The sequence below is a fragment of the Trichosurus vulpecula genome, chromosome 7 (genome assembly GCF_011100635.1).
Source record: "Trichosurus vulpecula isolate mTriVul1 chromosome 7, mTriVul1.pri, whole genome shotgun sequence".
Lineage (NCBI taxonomy): Eukaryota > Metazoa > Chordata > Mammalia > Diprotodontia > Phalangeridae > Trichosurus > Trichosurus vulpecula.
Genome location: NC_050579.1, coordinates 52626866 through 52648210, shown reverse-complemented (window position 1 = coordinate 52648210; position 21345 = coordinate 52626866). Strand labels below are relative to the sequence as shown.

Genomic DNA, 21345 nt, shown 5'->3' with positions numbered 1-21345 from the left:
GAAAAAATTGGGTTAGGGCTATCGGAAGGAAAACAGTCAGGTGGATGAATGGGGAAGGAGCGAAGGGAAGGAAGAACAGTCACACCATGGAGAGATCCTTGTTTCTTCTTCCCCTCTGCCATCTGTTATTGGACTACCTGGAAAAGAAGGAAGAGCTGACTCCAGAGATGATGCACTAATCTGTGATGAGACTGACCCTCACAGGATTGTAACAGGACCACTGATTTAAGAGCTCAAGGGTAAGACTGGAGATCTGCTTCAACCTCCTTGTTTTTCAGAAAAGGAAACTAAGGCCTGGAGACAGGCTAAATGATTTGCCTAGAGTCAACTCAATAGGAATCTGGCCTTAGACACTTACTAGCTGTGTGACCCTGGGCAAGTGATTCAACTGTTTGCCTCAGTTTCCTCATCTGTAAAATGAGCTGGAGAAGGAAATGGCAAACCACTCCAGGATCTTTGCCAAGAAAACCCCAAATGGGGTCACAAAGAGTTGGACACAACTGAACTACAACAACACTTCAATAGGCATTTAGGCTAGAGGGGTAGCAGAGCAGGGATTTATACAGGTGGTCCTCGGACTCAATCCATTTATATCGTTGGAGTTGTCTTGTACCTTGTTTTACTGGTTCTGCTTACTTCATTTTGCACCAATTCATTTAACTCCACCACGTTTCTTGGCCATATCTCACAACACAATAATCTTCCATTACATTCACATACAACAATTTATTGAGCTCTTCCCCCATCAATGGGCATCTGCTTTGTTTCCACTTCTTTGCTGCTACAAAAGACATTAACTATAAATACTGTGGCGTTTCATAGAGCCTTTCTACCATTGGCCTCTTTGGTGTAGATGCCCAGCTGTGGGATTCCAGGATCAAAAGGAAAGGATGTTTTATTCACTAGGTCCTGTGAGGGTAATACAGCACAAGTTACACCTAAAGGGAATTCTATGCTAGGGTCTGTAGCTGAAACACCTTATTTGCCTTAAGGCACATATGCAAATAATTTTAAGATTCCCTAAAATCTCCATCACATACAACCATTACCACAGTGGGTTCCTTCTTACAAGCAGGCCTTAATGGCTACCTCTGTGCCTGGTAAATAGTCACTGCTAACAAGGTCAGTAGGTTTCCATTCTTTCTACATGCTAAGCTTCACACAAGTAGGAACTAAATCTCTCTTGTGGGTGGGACAGGAAAGAAGGAAAAACTCCTGCTTACAGGCTGCCCCATGCTGAGCCTGTGCCAGGGGCCAGCCCAGTGAGCACAAAAAGCTGTGCTCTGATAAGGCTCCAGCATCCTCTGCTGGCCAAGCTCTTGATTTTCAGGGAAGAATGGGATTTCAGTGCCAGGTGCAGATGAAACAAAACTAGAAAGGCACACTTGGAGAGAACAGCTGATTTTCTTTTGCTGGCTCAGGCTGGTTAGTTAGCACACAGAGCTGCCCATGGTCCAAGCTTCATTCCCAAAAGGGCCAGTTCCTTTCAGAGGACAAAAATGGTTTGACAGTCACAACTGGTGTGTGTGTGTGTGTGTGTGTGTGTGTGTGTGTGTGTGTGTGTGTGTGTGTGTGTTTAATCCAGCCAGCTGTCCAATCCATGTGTGCTGTTGGTCACAAGAGGGGTGGGGAGAAGGAGGAGTGACAGAGTGAGAGTGTTGCTGGATCTGAGCCCTGGACTGTGAATCAGGCCTTGGAAGACTATCAAATCTTTACATACATTGTCTCACTGGATCCTCACAATAACCCCATGAGGAATGAGTGTGACATAAAAGAAACAACGCTGGTTCTAGAATAGAACCAGAGAATCTGGGTTCAAACCCTGCCTCTGATGTTTACCACCTGTGTGACTGCCACGATTCACTTTACCCCTCTGGGCCTCAGTTTCCTCAACTGTAAAACAAAGGGGTTGGACTACGTGACCTGTGAGGTCACTACACTAAAAGTAACATAGAGGCAAAAAAAAAGAGTTATCCCCATTTGAAAACTAAGAAATTCCTCAAGTGACAGCTAGTATCAGTGATGACATTCGAACTCAGAACTCTACCAACTCTAAAGCCATCACTCTTCATTATACCATTCTGCCTCATCCTAAGGACATCTGTAGAACAAGCCATATTTTCTTATAAAGGGCAGGCTATCCATACATACCATTCAACCAACCTAGTCAATAAGGCTGAAGCAAAAAGCTTACTGACAACATATTAAACATCTCTTGGTGGAAAATCCCATCTCTTACTGCCCCAGTCCTGCTTTGGTATTACTATTTATTAAGTCCAGCATTCAGCCTTCTTTCCTTCTCAGACAATGATAGGCCTCCAATGCATACTACAGAATCGAGGGCAGATTTCGCTAGGATAGAAAGTCTGGGAAACTTGGTTCATATTAGCTTGCCAGTCTACACCTGCTAACTGATCCAGATTTTTTGGACTGGCAAGTAACCTACAACACATGCAACAACCAGTTACCCACCCTCCCCCCTTTTTTAAGCTTTTCCAAACAAATATTCCATATGCAGATGAGATCAGTACAGATGATACCATCTGAATTATCTGGTTCTTTGCCAAATAATTTGGTTGTTTGGTGTAGTGTAGAAATAGCCTTAAAATGTATTATTAATTGGGGCCAGATTATTTTTGCAACCGTTACTAAGGAAACCTCAATTGCTATAGAAACTGCGTATGTTAAATTGGTATCCTATGACTAAACTGCAACACAGTCACTGGGCACAGAAAGCAAGAATCAAAAGCAGAGAAGCGATTTTTTGTTGTGTTTTTTTTTTAAAGTAATTTCCATTTATTCTCCTCACATCAAAATATTGTGAAGTGTTGAGAAATTTGAAAGAAAGGCATTTGGGGAATAAGGCACACACCTGGCAGGCAGGCCAGAGCTCAGCTCCTATTCCAAGCCTGATGTTTTTCTCTTTCACATCTCAAGTCCTGCAAGGGTTACTTCTGTAGCCTGAGGCCAACTTTAGATTCCTGCATCCAGTTCAGTCAGTTACACAGAATTCCTGGCTGGGGAACTGACCAATGCTGTAGCACCTTCTTTCTACTCACACCGGCTACCACTTTCGTGAAGTTCCTAGACTATAAAAACTCTAGGTCTATTTGGTGGTCCCCTCATCAGTCAACTGAAACTTCTCTCTTCATCCAAAGTTGCCAATAATTGATTCATTGACAAATCGGATGGTCTTTTCTCAGTCACTATCCTTGACTTATCTAATGCACATGACGTTGATGACCATCGTCTCTTCCTGGACAGGTCCTCCTCTCAATGTTTTTGTCTATACTCCTCCCCGATTTCCTCCTCACTCCTTGGTTCCTTATCTGTAACAGATCTCCAAACTAGGGGTATTCCTCAAGATTTTACCCTAGATCTCTTTCTCCTCTCCCTTTACAATCTCTCTCGGTAATGTCATCAGTTCCCACAGACTTAACTATGATTTCCATGCATGTAAGTCACAAGTATCTGCTGATACATATGTATCTATCTATTTAATCTATATATCTACCTCTGTATACAATGTCTCCCCTTAGCTTCAGTCCCATATTACCAACTGGATATAACAGGGATACAACTCACATGTCCAAAATGGAACTCATTGTCTGCCCCCTTAAATCTGTCCCTCTTCCAAACTTTCCACTTTTTGTCAAAGGCAGTTTTCAAGGTTCGTAACCTGTGTATTCTCTTGTTTCCTCATCTTCATATAGCAAACCAATTGCCAAATCTCACCATTTCTATGTTCACATATGAACCTTCCTCTATCCTCTGCTACCCTATACTTCAGCTCCTCACCATTTAGACTGTAGTAACAGCCTCCTAATTAGTCTTCTTCCTTCAACTCTCTCCCTAATCCAGTCCATTCTACACATTGCTGCCACAGTAATTTTCCTTAACTGCATATTGAATCACGTGACTCTCCTACTTAATCAATTCCAGGGGTTTCCTATTACCTCTAAGATCAAATATAAATTGCACTGTTTATCTCTGAAAACCCTACACAACTTAGTTCCAATTTCTTTTTCCAGCTTCATTGGTTATTATTCACCCAGTCAAAATGACCTTTTTTCCATTCCCTACACTTGACATTCTATATCCCACCTCCATGACTTTTTGCACTGACTGTCTCCCATTCGTAGAATGTCTTCTCTCCTTCCCTCTGCTTCATAAAGTCCCTTAAGGTGATGTTCAGGCATTATCTTCTGCATGAAGCCTTTCCTACTCTCAAATGCTAGTGCCCTCCCTCCAAAATGCCTTTGTATTTAACAATTTTGTTTATGTTTGTAGTAATTCGCTTTATCTTTATATTGCATATATTTATATATGTATTTCTTGTCTCTCCCATTAGAATGTAAGTTCATTGGGAGTAGTAATTTTCTTTTCCTTCCTTTCTCCCTCCTTTTTTCTTTCCTTCCTCCCTCCCTTCCTTTTCCCCCATTTCCTCCCTCTCTTCTTTTTCTTTCCTTCCTCCTTTCCTTTCTTCCTTCCATATTTATATCCCCAGTGTCTAACACAGTTTGGCACAGAGTAAGATTTAATAAATACTTGTTAAATGACTGACTCACTCTTAGCCTCTATGAAACCAGAAATCCCAGAGGCCAGGCCCCATCACTTTCATGGTAGCATCATCTTGTTCAATGATGGAAGGCAATGCACTCTGTTTTTCTTTTAAGTTGTCCCCTGCCTATTTGTTCTGTTGGAGAATTTCCAAAATGAGCCCCTGATTAAGCTAGGCCTCTAATTCCAGATTAAATCCAATTATCTCTTCCAGATCCTCCTAGAGTTCCCCTCCAGGCACTCTACTAGCTCCTAGGACACAAGTGCCAAGTTACACACCGCACTCTTAACTGTATGCTTTTGTCTACACTATTCTTTACATCTAGGGAGAATCCTAACTGCCTCAATGAACTACCTTGCAGTCTTTAGAATCCAACTCAAATGTCCCTTCCTCCAGAAAGTCTCCCCTAGCTACTACACCAAGAATTTCCTGTCCCCTTAGACCTCAACTCATCCTCCTTTCAACAATGGGCAGATTTCTCCTCCCAGCAATCAAAGACTACTGAGATCAGTAGTCTTTAAGGAAATGGAGGTTCAAAGAAGCTGAGCACCCCACCCCCACCAAAATGGTTAAGGTTCAACAACCCCAGTCCACAAGCCAATAAGTACATACTGCCATTTTACCAAGGAGGAAACTAAGGCTCAGAGTCATTAAATGATTTGGTCAAAGAATGAGTTAAAATCTGAGGCAAGATTCAAACCAAGGCCTTCCTGACTCTCAGAATGGTTTTCTATCCGATATCCCAAGCTGCCAGGCATACAGCATTTGTTTTATAATTCCAATGCACAATCTTAAAACTGTATTTCATAGTTATCTATGTTTGTCTTATCTCTCTCAGAGACTATAAACTCCTACAAGAGGCAAAATCTGAATTCCCCCAGTGTTCTGCATGCAACAGGCATTTAAAAAAATTGCCATGCTTGTTTGTTGCTGAGATTGCTATATTAACACTTTTGACAACCATGGTTGACAGTAGTTACATACAGAGATCGCAGAATTATTTGCATCCTGACCAGATACCGAGTAAAGAAGTAAATACTGATAGAAAAAAAGCTGAGGCCTCGGTCTTGGGAGACACAACAAGCCTATGGAAGACAGAAAGAGAAGTCAGAGCAAACAGGATCATGAAATCTAAAGCTCTCAAGGGAGAGGGATCTTAGAGGGTATCTTGTTCAACCTTCTTATTTTATTGATGGGAACAGTGGGATTAAATACCTTGCTAAAGGTTACAAAGGAAGTTGGAAGAATCAGAATTTGAACCCAGTTCTTCTCATTCCAAATCTACTGCTCATTCAAGCTTTGCCTGATCTCAAATATTCCAATAAGCTTCTGATTTCTTGATGTGATTATCCCCTGCAGTGAGGGAGGGTGAAACCTGTCCCCCTGCCCTGTACAATCCTTATCTCTGATGATGACAATGATGATAACTAGCATTTATGTAGCACCTGTGTGCCAGGCACTGTGCTAAGTGTTTACAAATATTATCTCACTGGATTCTCACAATACTAGGAGATAGACGCTACTATTATCTCAGTTTTATAGATGAAGACACTAAGGCACAGGGAGGCTAAATGAATTACCCAGGGTCACAAGCCACTAAGTATCTGAGGCTGGATTCGATCTCAGGTTTTCCTGACTCCAGGCTTAGCATTCTGTCCACTGCACCACCCAGCTGCCCCATGTTCTCCAGGAGTTCATCACAGGGGGTCTATCTAACACTCTGAAGAAATTATATGACTTTTCTTGATATCTCCAAGATGCCAGTAGATTTCTCATTGGTTACTGACATATAACCACTCCATCTTTTTTTTTTCAGTAGTATATTTCTTAGGTAATACATCATTTGTCTGATTTTTTCAGCAGAATTGATTTATCTTCTGAATTCCCATGGCTCCTTCTTTGTATCTCTTTTATAGCACTTATATATCATCTCATGTTTTCTCTCTCCTCCACCCCCCACCTTATTCCATATTATATTCCATAATCATAGAATCTCCGAGCTAAATGAGACTTTAGGACTCATGCAGTCCAACCCTTTAGTGGAAACAAGAGTATCTCTACATTCCAGGCTCATCCCAAGTCATCATCTAGTCTCTTTTAGAAGACTTTTAGTGAAAGGGACTACCTTATTTCACAAAGTAACCAACTGCACTGCCAGACTCCTTAATCCTGAGAAATTCTTTTTGATGTTGTGTTTCCTGCCTTAATTTCTATTCTTCCCTCCCCTCCCCACCACCCCCACCCCACCCCATTCCTAGTTCTATATTCTGCAACCATACAAAGTAAAACCAAGACCCTCTGCATTTGATAGCCCTTCATATAAAAAGTAGCTTGGTGAAATCAAAAGAAAGCGGGATTTTCGGCATTTCTATATGTTACTAACAAAGCCCAACAGCAAGAGATAGAAAGAGAAATTCCATTTAAAGTTACTATAGACATTATAAAATACCTGCAAAAACAAACCCAGGAACTATATGAACACAATTACAAAACACTTTTCAAACAAATAAAGTTAGATCTAAAAAATTGGGAAAACATCAGTTGCTTGTGGGTAAGCTGAGCTAATGTAATAAAATTGACAATTCTACCTAAATTAATTTACCTATTTGGTGCCATACCAATCAAACTACCAAAATTTATTTCTTAGAGCTAGAAACAAATAACAATAAAATTCACCTGGAAGAACAAAAGGTCCAGAATATCAAGGAAATAATGAAAACAAATGTTAGGGAAGGTGGCCTTGCCATACCAGATCTTAAATTGTATTCTAAAGCAGCAATCATCAAAACTACTTGGTAGTTCCTAAGTGGATCAGTGGAATAGATTAGATACAAAACACACAGTAGTCAAAGACTACAGTAATCTACTGTTTGATAAATCCAAAGAGTACAGCTTCTGGCATAAGAAATCACTATTTGACGAAAACTGGAAAATAGTATGGCAGAAACTGGGCATAGACCAATATCTTACGCTGTATACCAAAATAAAGTCAAAACAGGTCCACAATTTAGATATAAAGGCCAATACTATTAGCAAACTGGGAAAGCAAGGAATTGTTTACCTGCCAGATTTGTGGAGAATGGAAGAATTGATGACCAAATGAGAGAGAGAGAACATTATGAAATGCAAAATGGATCATTTTGATTACATTAAATTGAAAAGTTTTTGCACAAAAGAGGGCTGATTTGGAGCAGAAGACAAGTTACAAAGGACTTCATACCACTTACTATCTCTATCTGCATGTCCTTTGGCCTTAATCCCTATGAGCTCCAGTTTTCCCATTCAGGCTGGACTATCTAGAATCCCTTCCAAACACTAGAATCCCATGAAAAATACTGAAAAACAGTTTCCTCCAGGCCACACAATTCCAGTTTCTTCAAACAACTTTATGATGTGCAATGGTTGAACAAGGTAGGTATCTGAATGGGATGGAACACTACTGGGCTATAAGAACGATGATGGGGATGGCTTTAGAGAAAGGAATGCTGGGTGAAGTGATTAGAGTCAGGAAAATAAGTTATATTGGGACAATAACATTTGAAAGACAAATATCTTTGAAAGGCTTAAGAATCCTGATCGATGCAATAGCCAACTGCCATTCCAAATATCTGATAGACTGTGCTACCTACTTCCTGAAAGAGAGGCAAGGGATTCAGGGTACAAATTCGGGAATCCACCTTTTGGACATGGTCAACATGGGGATTTGTTTTGCTTGACTGTGTACATGTGTACGTTGAGCAAAATATACTTGTGTATATTTGTTAAAAGGACTTTCCCCCCTTTTCCTCCTATTGATGGTGGGGGAGGGGAAAGGGAGGGAATACTACTTCGGGGGGGGATATTTAATTGAAAAAAAAAATAAAAACAATTCTATGACGTGGTCCAAGTTCCATCACTATCTTGGTTACCCTCCTTTGGATATGCTCTAGTTTATCAATGTCCCTCTTAAATAGACCATTAACTCTCTTAGAAGCATTTGCTGAAAGAATTATAAGAAGTCACATGAATCACAGCACTAGCCTTGCCTCACCTGCCTACACATACAGAAGCAGCTTCAACAGTGAGTAACTTTGCTCAGAAGCCCCAGGCCACTGATGATGACAATGATGATGATGATACCCACTTGACATGTACATATGTAAAGCATTTTAAGGTTTGCCAAGTGCTTCATATTACATTATCTCATCTGATGCACACTACAGTTGATTGAGGACAACTAGGTGGAGCAGTGGCTAGCGAGCCAGGCCAGGAGTTAGGAAGACCTGAGTTCAAATCTAGCCTCAGATGCTTACTAGCTGTGTGACCCTGGACAAGTCACTTAACTCTGCCTGCCTCAGTTTCCTCATCTGCAAAATGAGCTGCAGAAGGAAATGGCAAACCACTCCTTTGCTAAGAAAACTCCCAAAGGGGTCACAAGAGTTCGACACGACTTAAAGCGAGTGAAGAGCAAGAACAACAATCAACTGAAGTAGAAGCTATTACCCTCATTTTATAAATAAGGGAGTCAGGTTAAATAACTTGCCCAGAGTCACAAATAGTAAGTGTCAAGCTGGATTTGAACTCAGGTTTAAGTGTCTAAGAATTCAAACCCAAGCCTTCCTGACATATGGGCTGAAGGCAGAAGGCAGGGAGCTCTCTCTGCCTATGCAGAAAAGCAGTCCAAACTATTTGGAATTGAGGGAGGGAACCCAAGAGGAGGGGGAAAGTTCCTAGCCCAGAAGAAGCTGAGGCTAAGGGAAGTGAGGACCAGATCGTGGGGAAGTGTCTACTTGGTGACTGGTTAGTCAACTTATCCACCTGTGACAAAGGAGTCATTGGATCACATGCTCTTGAATAAAAATCACAGGAAAAGGCCCCAAACAGCCAGATCAGCATTAAGGAACAGAAGAAAACTGGTTTGGCAACATCCACAGAGTATTAAATATTCATCCCGACTGCCCATCAGCAAAGTCCCATGAGCAAGGCAACTACTGACAGGATAGCTTTCTACCACTGGAGGCTGTCCAAGTATAAGCTTGTTTATTGCTCTGTCAATTTTAATGTGCAATATTTAATAGCCAGACCAAGATCTGGTCGTAAACATTTGGAAAATGAGTGCTGACATTTCTCTTATTGCTTCTGTGTTTGGAGAGACACAGTGGTAGAGTGCCTTTTGTGTTGGTCCAAATCAGAAGGGTATTGAGTCTCTAAAATTAAAAGAGTAAAAAATGATTAGGAATCAAAATGTGTCAACCTGGCTTAAAAATAAAGTTCTTCCTATGGAGTTTCCCCTAGGGGCTCAACCATAACTGACTGAAGAGTGGGAATCAAGCTGGGCCCCACCCATTGGCAATGACTAAGTGGCCCTGTGCTTGCCTCTAAGGAATTTCTTGGATCTCTTTTTCAGCCTGGTAACAAAGGATCCAACACTTTAATGGAGGCAATGATCAGAAGCCAGTATATTACCCCGCCTCTCCTCCCCGATTCAGACATACTCAACTTCCACCTGACTCAACACTCCAATTCCTAATTTCATTTTGAGAACTCAAGCAAAGAGGAGAGTCAGCAGAAGTGAATTTAAAGCCTGAGCAGTCCACGCATCTGAGAGCAACTGAAGAGTGCTGGATTTGGAATCAGAGGACCTGGCTTGGAATCCCAGCTCTGTCATCTACTTCCTACTTGTGTGACCCTGAGCAAGTCACCTCCAGGAGTCTCAGTCCTTCAGTTGTTGGACTAGGAAGCTGCTAAGATCACTTCCAGCTACAATCTATGAGCCTATGAACAGCAATGAGCCAAATGATAGCCACTCCAAGTTCATGCCACATCAACTATTCCCCCATTTGGCAGAGTCACACTCTGGTGATACGAATGTGTAAATAAGACAGACAGCCTCTGGTGGCCACTGACTCTCCAGGGAACAGGATAAGTCAGGGAACAATCCATCCCTTGGGTTTCTATTTAACTCTGGAAGTCAGAAGATGGCCAAGGAGTAGAGGGGAGGTTAAGGGATAGAATTCTAGAATAGTATTCAAACAATCATTCAATCAGAAACACCCCAAAGTAGGCAAGAACTGAGAAAAAGCAAGGCACTATGAAAGATGCTGGAGGCAGGCAATTACTCCTACACTAAGAGAAAGGAGAGGTGCATGAGTTAAAAACAAAGCAAAACAGAACACCTAAAGTTCCCAAAGATCAAAGACGCCTTAGGGCAGAGCAGGCATCAGTTTACCACATGCACCATTAACAAACCTTCTGTCAAAGAGCACCAAGATGCTTCTCTGGAACTCAGAGTTCCACAGATCACAGCTTAGGACCCACTGTTACAGAACACAGAGGGGAGATAATCACTGGCATAAAAATACCATTCAGTTTGAAAAATATGTAATGTCAAAAAAGAGTTCCCTTCCCCTACTCATTTCCCCATCCCCCGCCCCCTCCCCCAATAACAACCAACCAAACGAAAACAAACCCCAAGCAGTATGACGAGGCTGTTCTCTTCTGATACCTCAAGTACACAAAAAGGAAGGCAAAATATTTTGAAAGTGAAAACAGAGACAGACCAAAAAGTGTACATGCAAATGTGTGATCTTGGGGGAAATCACAGCCTCCTTCTTCCTCTTTTTCCCCCATCTCTGGTGTAAGATGAGGACACCAGTTTCTAAGTAGGATGGATATGAGAAACAATATAGAAAGTGAATATGAAACACTTTGAATATATTAAGTGCTATATGTGTAAATATTTAATAAAGTGGGAACAACCATATTTAATGGGATACATCCTTCCCCGTGCCTGACACTCCCTAGTAATAATGCCTCTCCTCAAGCCCCTAACTTAATTCCTGCTAGCCATAATCCTGCACCTTTATGTATATGCCTTAAACACAACACATATGCACTAATTTTTCATATTACCTCAATTAATACTGCTAGATAAGCACCCTCATTTTGCAGTAAAGGCTCAAACATAGAAGCTGATTTGCCCAAAGCCACACAAGGCAACCCAAGTTTCTAACTCTCCCATCAATTTTAATTTAATTCAACAAAAATCACATGCCCACAACACCAGATATAAAGACAAAAAACTCAACAAAATCCTTGTCTTCAAGGAGCTAACATTTTACTGACTTACTAACTTACTTTAATTTGAATGCATGAAAAGGCCTTAGCCTAAAAGGGCCAGGGTCTCCCATTGCATCCGGGGTCATCTCCAGTCATCCTGATGAATATCTGGTCGATGGATCCAGATGGCTCTGGAGGAGATAGTGAGGCTGGTGACCTTGCACAGCCCTCCCTCACTCAAATCAAAGTCAACTGCAAGTCGTGTCATCATTTTCCTGATGCCATGGTCCTCTTCAAAAATGAAGGACAAACATAACAACAACAACAACCTTACTAACCTAACATTCTACCCTAGTGCCATTCTCATATATTCTCTCTCTCTCTCTCCACCACCACCACCACCACCACCACCACCACCGTGTCCAATCAGCTAACAAGTCCTGTCAACTCTACCTTGGTAATATCACACCCCACTCTCTTCTCTTTTCTGACACTACAACTAACTCTGGTGCAGTTCCTCTTCACCTCATACCTAAACTACTACAATAGCCTTCTAGTAGGTCCCTCTGCCTCAAGTCTCTCCCCACTCCAATCTGTATGCCACTGTCAAATTGATCTTGAAGTGGAGCATCTTTCCCTCCCTCCTCATTCAATAAACTCTAATAGCTCCCTATTACCTCCAGGATCAAATAGAAAATCCTTTTGTTTGGCCTTTTAAAACCCTTTATAACCTGGTCCCTTTCTACCTTGCCAGTTTTCTCACACTTGACTCCCCCCACCATAGATTCTATAATCCAGTGACAATGAACTTCTTGCTGATCCTCAACTCCGACTATTTTCACTGGCTGTCCTCCCATGTGTAGGATGCTCTCCCTCCTCATCTCCACCTCCTGGCTTTCTACGGGTCCCAGCTAAAGTCCTCCCTTCTGTAAGGAGCTTTTCCTAGTGCTCCTTGATCTAGTGCCTTCTCTCTGAGATCACCTCCAATTCATCCTGTATATCTTTTTTGTCTATTCACAGCTGTTTGCATGTTGTCTCCCCCTCATCTGTGAATTCCTTGAGAGGAGGGACTGCTTTTTGTTTTTAGTTTTGTTTGTTTGTTTTTTGTCTTTCTTTGAATCTCTAGCACTTAGCACAGTGTATTTAATAAGTGTTTGCTGGCAGGATGACTGACATATACACCAAAAACATACACAGCAGCATTTGTTGTGGTAGCCAAGAACTGAAAACAAAGGAAGATGCCCATCATTTGGGAAATGACTAAACAAACTGTTGCTGTTAAGTCGTTTTTAGTCAAATCTCACTCTTCATTTTACACTTTAATACGATTCCCAGTGCAACACTGCACATTTGACAATGCTCACCTGAACGACCTCTACGGTACCTTCCAGATCTAGTTCCAAGATCCCACAATTCTAAAGTTCTCAGCACATTCATCTTTGACCCATAAAAACATTAATTTGGACTTGGATAATATGACTTTTTGGGATTTTATTGGCAGACTTCTCCAGCTCATTTTACAGATGAAGAAACTAAGGCAAAAAGGGTTAACTGACTTGCCCAAGGTCACACTGCCGTAAGTGTCTGGGGCTGGATTTGAACTCAAGATGAGTCTTCCTGAGTCCAGGCCCAACACTTTATTCATTATGGCGCCACCTAGCTGCCCCTAAACAAACTGTGGTATACAACAAAGTAAGAGAATTACTATGCTGTAAGAAGGAATGGATGTGAAGAATTCAGTGAAGTCTGGTAACAAATTGATGCAGAGTGATGTTGGCAGAACCAGGAAAAATGACATACACCATGATTACAACCATGTAATTGGAAAGAAGGACAACAGGCCTCCCTCCCCTGAAACAGAATACTATACAAAATTTACATTTACAATGACCAGGCATGGCCCCCAAAGAAGACATGAAAAAATTCACCTCCTTTCTCTTTTTGTAAAAATAGGAATGGGGGAGGGGGTGTGGAACACTGCACATAGACTGTCATACTGAGTTCATACATTAGTTAATGTTGTTGTACCCCTCCCCTTCCCATTTTTTCTTTCTTTTGTTACAAGGAATGGCTTCCTGGGTAGGGAACAGGGGAGAGATAGGTTTGGAAATGAAGGAGATATAAAAATAAAAGATTTAAAATAATATTTCAAAAAATCAATCTCTCTTACATTCACAAAGGAAAAAGTTATAGGATATGGGAGCCAGAAGACCTGGGTCTGATTCTCAGACATAGCTAGGTGGCTCTGTGAATAGAGTGCTGGGCTTGGAATCAGAAGACTTGAGTTCAAATCGCACCTCAGACACACTTAATAGCTGTGTGACCTTGAGTGAGCTCTGTTTACCTCAGTTTCTTCAACTGCAAAATGGGGATAATAATAGTGCTCACCTCTCTGGGTTGTCATGAGGATCAATAATACTTGTAAAGCACTTAGCACAGTGCCTGGTGCACAGTAGGTGCTATATAAGTGTGAGTTACCTTTATTGGCTGGCACTGACTAGCTATGTGACTTCAGGCAACCTGCTTCTGTCCAGGCCTCTGTTTTCTCATTTGTAAAAAGAAGAGGCTGCCCCAGATTTCCTCCAAGAACTCTCATGGCATCTAACACTCTATTAAGATGTTTCTGGTGTACCTAGTAAGATATTCAACACCATAATCTGAAAAGATCTTCATCACAAAGGAGGCTCTCTCTCTCTCTCTCTCTCTCTTTCTCTCTCTCCTCTCTCTCTCTCCTCTGTGTTCTCTCTCTCCTCTGTGTTCTCTCTCTGTCTCTGTCTCTCTCTCTCCCCCCTCTGTGTTCTCTCTCTCCTCTGTGTTCTCTCTCTCTCTCCCCGCCCGGCCCCCCTCCTCTCTATTCTCTCTCCTCTCTATTCTCCCTCTCTCTCTGTGTGTGTGTATATATATATATATATATATATATATATATATATATATATATATATATATATGTATATACACATACATATGCACAAAAAATTTCTTTTCAAAAACAACATATCCCACCTTTCCCCCACCCCAGCTCTCAGTTCTAGGTGAGTCATCAATTCTGTCTTGGCACGGGGAATTTTTACATCGGGAGTTCCCCCAACAATTAAGTCATAGTCTAGATTAAAGGAAAAAAAAAGTCACAAAATGAATTCAAACCACATTCAAGTCACTTGGGATGTGATTTGTGTTGGCTGCCTTAGTAACACAAATGGTCTCAGAGGGTAAGGAGCCAGTGTATGGGATACCTTCATTTTCTACACCTCCCCATTAACTGAAGCTGACTAATTCAACTCTATTACAATTCCTGAGTAATCATCAACATCCATGAAATACAAGTCATATTATCCAAGTCCAAATTAATGTCTCGATGGGTCAAAGATGAATGTGCTGAGAACTTTAGAATTGTGGGATCTTGGAACTAGATCTGGAAGGTACCGCAGAGGTCGTTCAGGCGAGCATTGTCAAACGTGCCGTGTTGCACTGGGAATCGTATTAAAGTGTAAAACGCAACTGGGAAATAATTCAACCAGATAAATAAAAATCCAGCAGAGCACAGACAATGTTCACATGTGGTTTTCTAACCCAGTATGTAGGCTCCAAAGGGGTGCTTATGTATGATTTGGTGGCCCCTGTTTCTATTTCATTTTGACACCTCTGCTCCTATCTATCATTTTACAGATGAAGGAAGAAACAGGCCCAGGTCTCAATGACTTGCCCAAGGTCACATCAATAGTAAGGTTCAGAGGTGAAATTTGCACTTAAGTCCATAATCCGTACTCTTTTCACAAACTCCTATTTCTATGGGTCAGAAAGGGCTCTGCTCAGAGTTTTATGGAAGAAGAGGTCATCGGGGTCCACTGTGCCTATGTTTCCAGACTGTGAGACACTGTAATAAAAGTAAATGACTCTTGTTACCTGGCTGCAGAACTCTTATCTCCAACAGGTTGGATGTTCTCTCTGCCAGGCGGGTCCAGGTGCTATTGTGGTTCTTTCTCCAAAGCTCAGCCACACACTGGTATTTGCCAGCCTCAGTGTCGCTAGCCCGACTGATGCTCAGACGTACGTTGTTGCTGGACTCTGCTTTCTCGATGGCAGTACGAGTTCGGAAGCTGGAGGACCTCTCCCCCCACTGAACCCCACCATCACGGGTGAAGGTCACCAGATTGTGGAACTCAATGGTGCCCACAGGCTGGAACCTCCAGGTCACTGACACTGGCACCCAAGATGGGTAGTGGGGTTTGATGATGCATTGTAAGTCAAATGATTCACTGTAGGTCACGCCAGGGGTGCGAGAGATGGCTGTGACAGCAAAGCCAGTCTCTAGAGAGAGAGAAAAAAAAGAACAAGGATTTTAGACTCTATGGAAACCATTTCACTTGGGTAGGAAGTCTGTCAGCTCGTAGAGCTAAAAAAAGGACCTCAGTGGTCAGCTAGTCCAACACTCTCCTTTTATAGATGAGGAATTAAAGCCCAGGATGTTTATCACTTGCCCAAGGTCAGGAATAATCCATCAGAAGTGAGATTTGAACACAGGTCCTCTGACTCAGCTCAGTGATCTTTTTCCTGTATCACAGGAGACCTCTCTGGGTCTCCTGGTTAGAACTGGAAAATAATAATTAAGGTTCTTGGCTCTTCTCATTTCTTATATAATGTTATTACTTCTTAGTGCCAATGATTCTTATGGTGTCAAGCTAGGCCTGTTAAGAGCACTACTGAAATGGCCAGGACAATTGGGAGGAGATAAAGTCTATGGTCCTGTCCATCTTGGAGATTCTACGAGTCCTGAGCTCCTAGAGACCAGGGTCTATGGACAGCCCTCTTGGTGTGGGCATCTATTCTAGGAGGCCCATAATTAGGTGCTTCACTGAAGCATTTTAATGATGACCAGGAGTTCCATGTTGGCCAGGCACTGACATTCTCATCACAAAGGCTTGTGAGACCTAGTTTACAGGGCAGCGCCAAACTTAGAGATTCCAAACAAACTTCAGAATGGATCCTGGGAAACAATAGCTCTCCAGGGGAGACGATGAGGGTCCTTTCTTCTTGTGAATCTCTCTCTTAATTGCAGGAAGGAAAAGAGAAAGGACACAGACAGAATGGAGCCTCTCTCCCTCAGACAGCTTAGCTCAATTCTGCTTCTCTTCCTTTGGGCCTTTTCTACTTTCTCTATTCAGACTTAGGGCATTAGCTGGTGACAAACTAGATTTTGTAGAGGTGGATCTCTCTTGCAAATGTAAAGTAGATATTATGGTATGTAAATATTGGAAAGAAGAGAAGGACTGGCCTAGGCCTCCAAGTATGCTCGGGGTGAATGCTTGGAGAACCTGCTACTACTGAATGGGAAGATGACATGGAATGGAGAGGCCCAGCTCTCCATTTACTTATATATTTATCTGTCTATTTATTTATTTATTCATTCGTTCATTCATCCATTTATTTAGGGAGGGGGGAAGGCAAGGCAGGTGGGGTTAAGTGACTTGTTCAAGGTCACACAGCTAGTAAGTGTGTCAAGTGTCTAAGGCTGCATTTGAACTCAGGTTCTCCTGATGCTGGTGCTCTATTCACTGCACCATCTAACTGCACCCTCCCCGCCCCCAGCTCTCCACTTTAGAGATTTCCAAGAGAAAGGGCTAGAGCTCCAAGAGCTCAGAGATTCATCTTTACAGCACTGGGCCAGAAAGAAGGAAAAACATTCAATTCTGGCCTTTCCATCATTACACGGTAAGTCTATGGGAAACAGACAAAGAACACCTCCATGTGCTCTGCAGTAGCGGGCAGGGACCACCATTTGGCTTTTCTGGCAGTGAGCTCCCCAAACATCTACCACATGGGCTGGCACCAGGCAGAGCAGATTGGCGTGCTCCCTGGAATGGGCCTTTATTGGCCAGTTGTCCTGCCATTGGAATCCCATTACAATAGTGTTTCATGAGCCTTACAGATCTTAGCTATTCAGCCAGCACTCCTGATTGAATTAGTAATTCTCCTGAACCCTGATGCCATGATTCATTAGGGTGATAATGTTGGGGCATCTTTAGTTGCTCTCCACTACTTCACTGTAGTTTTCCTGGCTTTGAGGACAGCCTTCTCTTCACTATAGCACACTATCTCTATTATTATTATTTTCATCATCATCATTATTATTTTTTGTGCAGGTAATCAGGGTTAAGTGACTTGCCCAGGGTCACACAGCTAGTAAGTGTCTGAGGCCAGATCTGAAGTCAGATCCTTCTGATTCCAGGAACGCAGGGTGACACAATGGGAAGGAGTCCAGAGACTGAGTTTCAAACCTGGGTTCTGACACTTACTAGCTTTGCCACCCTGGGTCAGTCACTTTACCAGACCCTCATTTTATAAAATGGGCAGGAGAATAATGCTACTTACTAACACTACCTATTTCACAGGGTTGGGAGGATGGCTTTGAAAGCAATACGAAAAGAGAAATTTCTGCTATTTATACCAAGCTGGCAAAGTCCATATCGGTGACTGGGCTTTAAGAGTACATCAGGGGCAGTTGGTGGCACAGTGAGTACAGCACTGGCCCTGGAGCCAGGAGGACCTGAGTTCAAATTCAGACTCAGACACTTGACACGCTTACTAGCTGTGTGACCTTGAACAAGTCACTTAACCCCAACTGCCCTGCCTTCCCCCCTCCAAAAAAAAAAAAAGAGTACATTGGCCCATTCTATATGAGCTAAATAGAACTTGACCCAAGAAACTAGCTCCAGCTACAATCTGCAAACTTAGCCTGTTTAGTGTTACATTGTTTTCTTTCTTTGTATTTCCAGTCCTTGGTACAGTGTCTGGGATACAGTAAGTATTTAATAAATGCTTGCTGACTTGGCAAGCACCCTACCCTCCACGATGAGTCCTGGTCCTGCAACAAGATGCTACTCAATAATAAATTTTTATGCAAACAACTAACAAAAACATGGTCTTTAGTATACCATATAATCCAATGACTCAACAGTTATGAAAACCAGGAATAAGGACCCTTGTACAAAGGGTTACGGATAGGAAGTACACCTGTAATTCCACTGGTGCTGGGAACTTCTGAGTAAGGACGCCTTATTGCACATCACTAAAATTCTAGCAAGGCATGGAGGTGATTCAGGGTTCTTAAATGGACCTGTTATAGTTCCATACACTCTAGAAAGGGACCTGGTGATAGACTGACTGTATGTCTGTCATTTAAGGACTACTGAGTTAAGCTTGGGGAAAAAGAAAGGAATACGCATTTATTAAGCACCTACTATGTACCAGGTACTGTGCTGAGCACTTCACAAATATTATTTCATTTGAGCCTCACAGCAACCCTGGGAGGTGGGTACTATTATGATCATCATTTTATATTTGAGGAAACTGAGGCAGGCACAGGTTAAATTGCCTAGCTAATAAGTTTCTTGGGGGGGATTTTGAACTCAGGTTTGACTCTAGGCCCAGCACTATCCACTGCATCACCTAGCTGCCCTACATTCCTTCAGAGACTACCATTAATTTATCCTGTCTCTATCTTGTTTGTACATAATTGTTTGCATCTTATCTCCCCCATGAGACTGTGAGCTCCTAGAAAACAGACTGTTTTTTCCCCTTAGCATAATTTTTGGTACACAGTAGGTGGTTTATAAATGCTAGCCGACTATCTTCTCTGCAACTTTTAGACTTATAATGTTGCCTGGGGTACTGAGAGGTTAGGTTCTTGCCTAGGGTCACAAAACCAATATACAGCAGGGGCAGGACCCAAACTCAGGTTTTCCTGGCTTTGAAACAGCCCTCTCTTCACTATATCATACTATCTCTATTATTATTGGTATTGTTGTCATTTTTTTGTGGAGGCAATCAGGGTCAAGTGACTTGCCCAGGTTCACACAGCCAGTAAGTATCTCAGGCCACATTTGAACTCAGGTCCTCCTGAGTCTAGGATCAGTGTTCTATCCACCTAGCTTCCCCTACACTATCTCTATCATAAGCAAAAGATATGAGTATCTTATAAAACCAGGCAGGAACAGAGCAAGAGACACACATCCAAACTCTGAGAGAAAAAAATAACAAAACCCACTTCTGTATCTCCACTCTGGGCAAAGAGAAGTACCACCCTGTGATAGAACGAGGAACAGATTAGGCTCTTCTAAAAGGTATAACACAACACCTCTTGGGCTTGGCGCACTTAAGTGTGCACCTACCTACGCTAATGAGAAAAAGATTCATTAATAAAAAAAGACTACTGGGGCTCCTGGGTAATGACTGAGTCCATTGTGCCCACCTAGATCCTGCTGGGGAGGAGGAAACTCCCTTTTGCCAATGCAGGCTGGCATCTTCTTGAAAATTCCAGATTTCTTGTTACCATTCCTCATGACTGTTATTTTCAGGTTAGTGGACTGAAACTCATAGGTGGCAGTGACCTTCTCTTGTTAATGAAGACCCTCACAAATGGGATGAGTGCATGGGTATGTTTGCATAAGCATTTGCTGAAGATTCCCCATTAGCCAAATGAAGGTCAGAAACTGTAATTCTCCATCTTGAATCTCCACATCCTTAGGAAAAAAACTGGCACTTCAGCAACATCACAAGCTAAAAGTAGGGCTTTGGTGTGTGAGAAATGTAATAATATGCCGTGGAAAGTTCTCCCGCATTTCTAGCAGCCTCTGGTACTTCTCACAGGCACTCAGTAGGATTAGAGAACACAGCATTCATTGAAATTGAGTTGACCTAATTAGATCATGCCATCTTACATTTATTAGGGCTTTTTACTTTTCAAAGCACTTTCCTCATCCATTATCTCTTTGATCCTCTAGACTACCTTCATGTTCCTACAGGGGAAAAAGGTACCCAAACGCAAATGACCTACTGGTTTATAGATATAAAAATATTTGTCTTTAAATGAGGAGGTAAAGCTTTCAACCACTGGCATTCCCCACCCCCATCTTTCTCCAAGAGCTGTCTTGGGAGGGGAGATCATTTCCTTAAGGATGGCTACACTGGAAAGGTAGGGGGGAAGGATGACTCTGAGGGAAAGAGTTAATCAGCATAAAGAACAAAGTCCCAGAGATCCTTGTTCAAAAGTGTTTTGGAAGCTTAGTGGCCAAGTGCCCTCCTTGACCAGTCCTGGGCAAACAGTTAGGTAACAAAGAATCCAAGATAACAGAATGACCAGTCTTGACAAACTTATTCCACTTTCTACCTTCCTCACTACACAGGGCAGGAAGAAACCGGCCACCATCAGACAAATGGGACAGTCATTATGTTATCTTTCCCAGTCCTGCCTCAGCCTAAAGCCCATTTTCAGCATTTGAGCTGATCAAGCGTCTTAATCACTAGAAGTTGCTGTGGCAGAAATCTGGGCGGTGTGATTATGCCAGAAAACAGGTCAAGCTTTCGGATTAAATGCTCAGAAAGTCAATTTCATGCTTATCTTGGGAGGAAGGAAGCAAAGACACTGCCTGACCTATGGAAAATTCTATCTATCATAGGGCTTACCCAGGACAACCTCTAGGAGTGGGTGTGGTCCTAACTCAGGAAACTGAGCACAGCCTTGCTTGAGGCCAATGATTTCACAATCGGGCATCCATCAGCCCAAGAACTGGCAGGCCTATTTACTTTACTGGCAGAGCAGGCCAGTCTTCTAAAATCCAATATGCTGATTGTATTGGACAGATAAATGTTACAGGACAGCCTTCTTAACTACCACATGAGAACTAAATCTAATATTCTTGGGCATTCACAAATCTCAAGGTATTTATTTTATACTAATAAGGAAATGG

General features: G+C 42.2%; 1 protein-coding gene across 1 annotated transcript in view; it reads right to left on the bottom strand.

Annotated features, from left to right (window-relative positions):
* IGSF3 (immunoglobulin superfamily member 3) overlaps window positions 1–21345 on the bottom strand; it is a 132657-nt gene that overhangs the window by 19732 nt on the left and 91580 nt on the right. The window contains exon 6 of the mRNA XM_036768702.1: window positions 15503–15907. Coding sequence (XP_036624597.1) covers window positions 15503–15907 — 405 coding nt within the window. The remainder of the gene's footprint in view (window positions 1–15502; window positions 15908–21345) is intronic.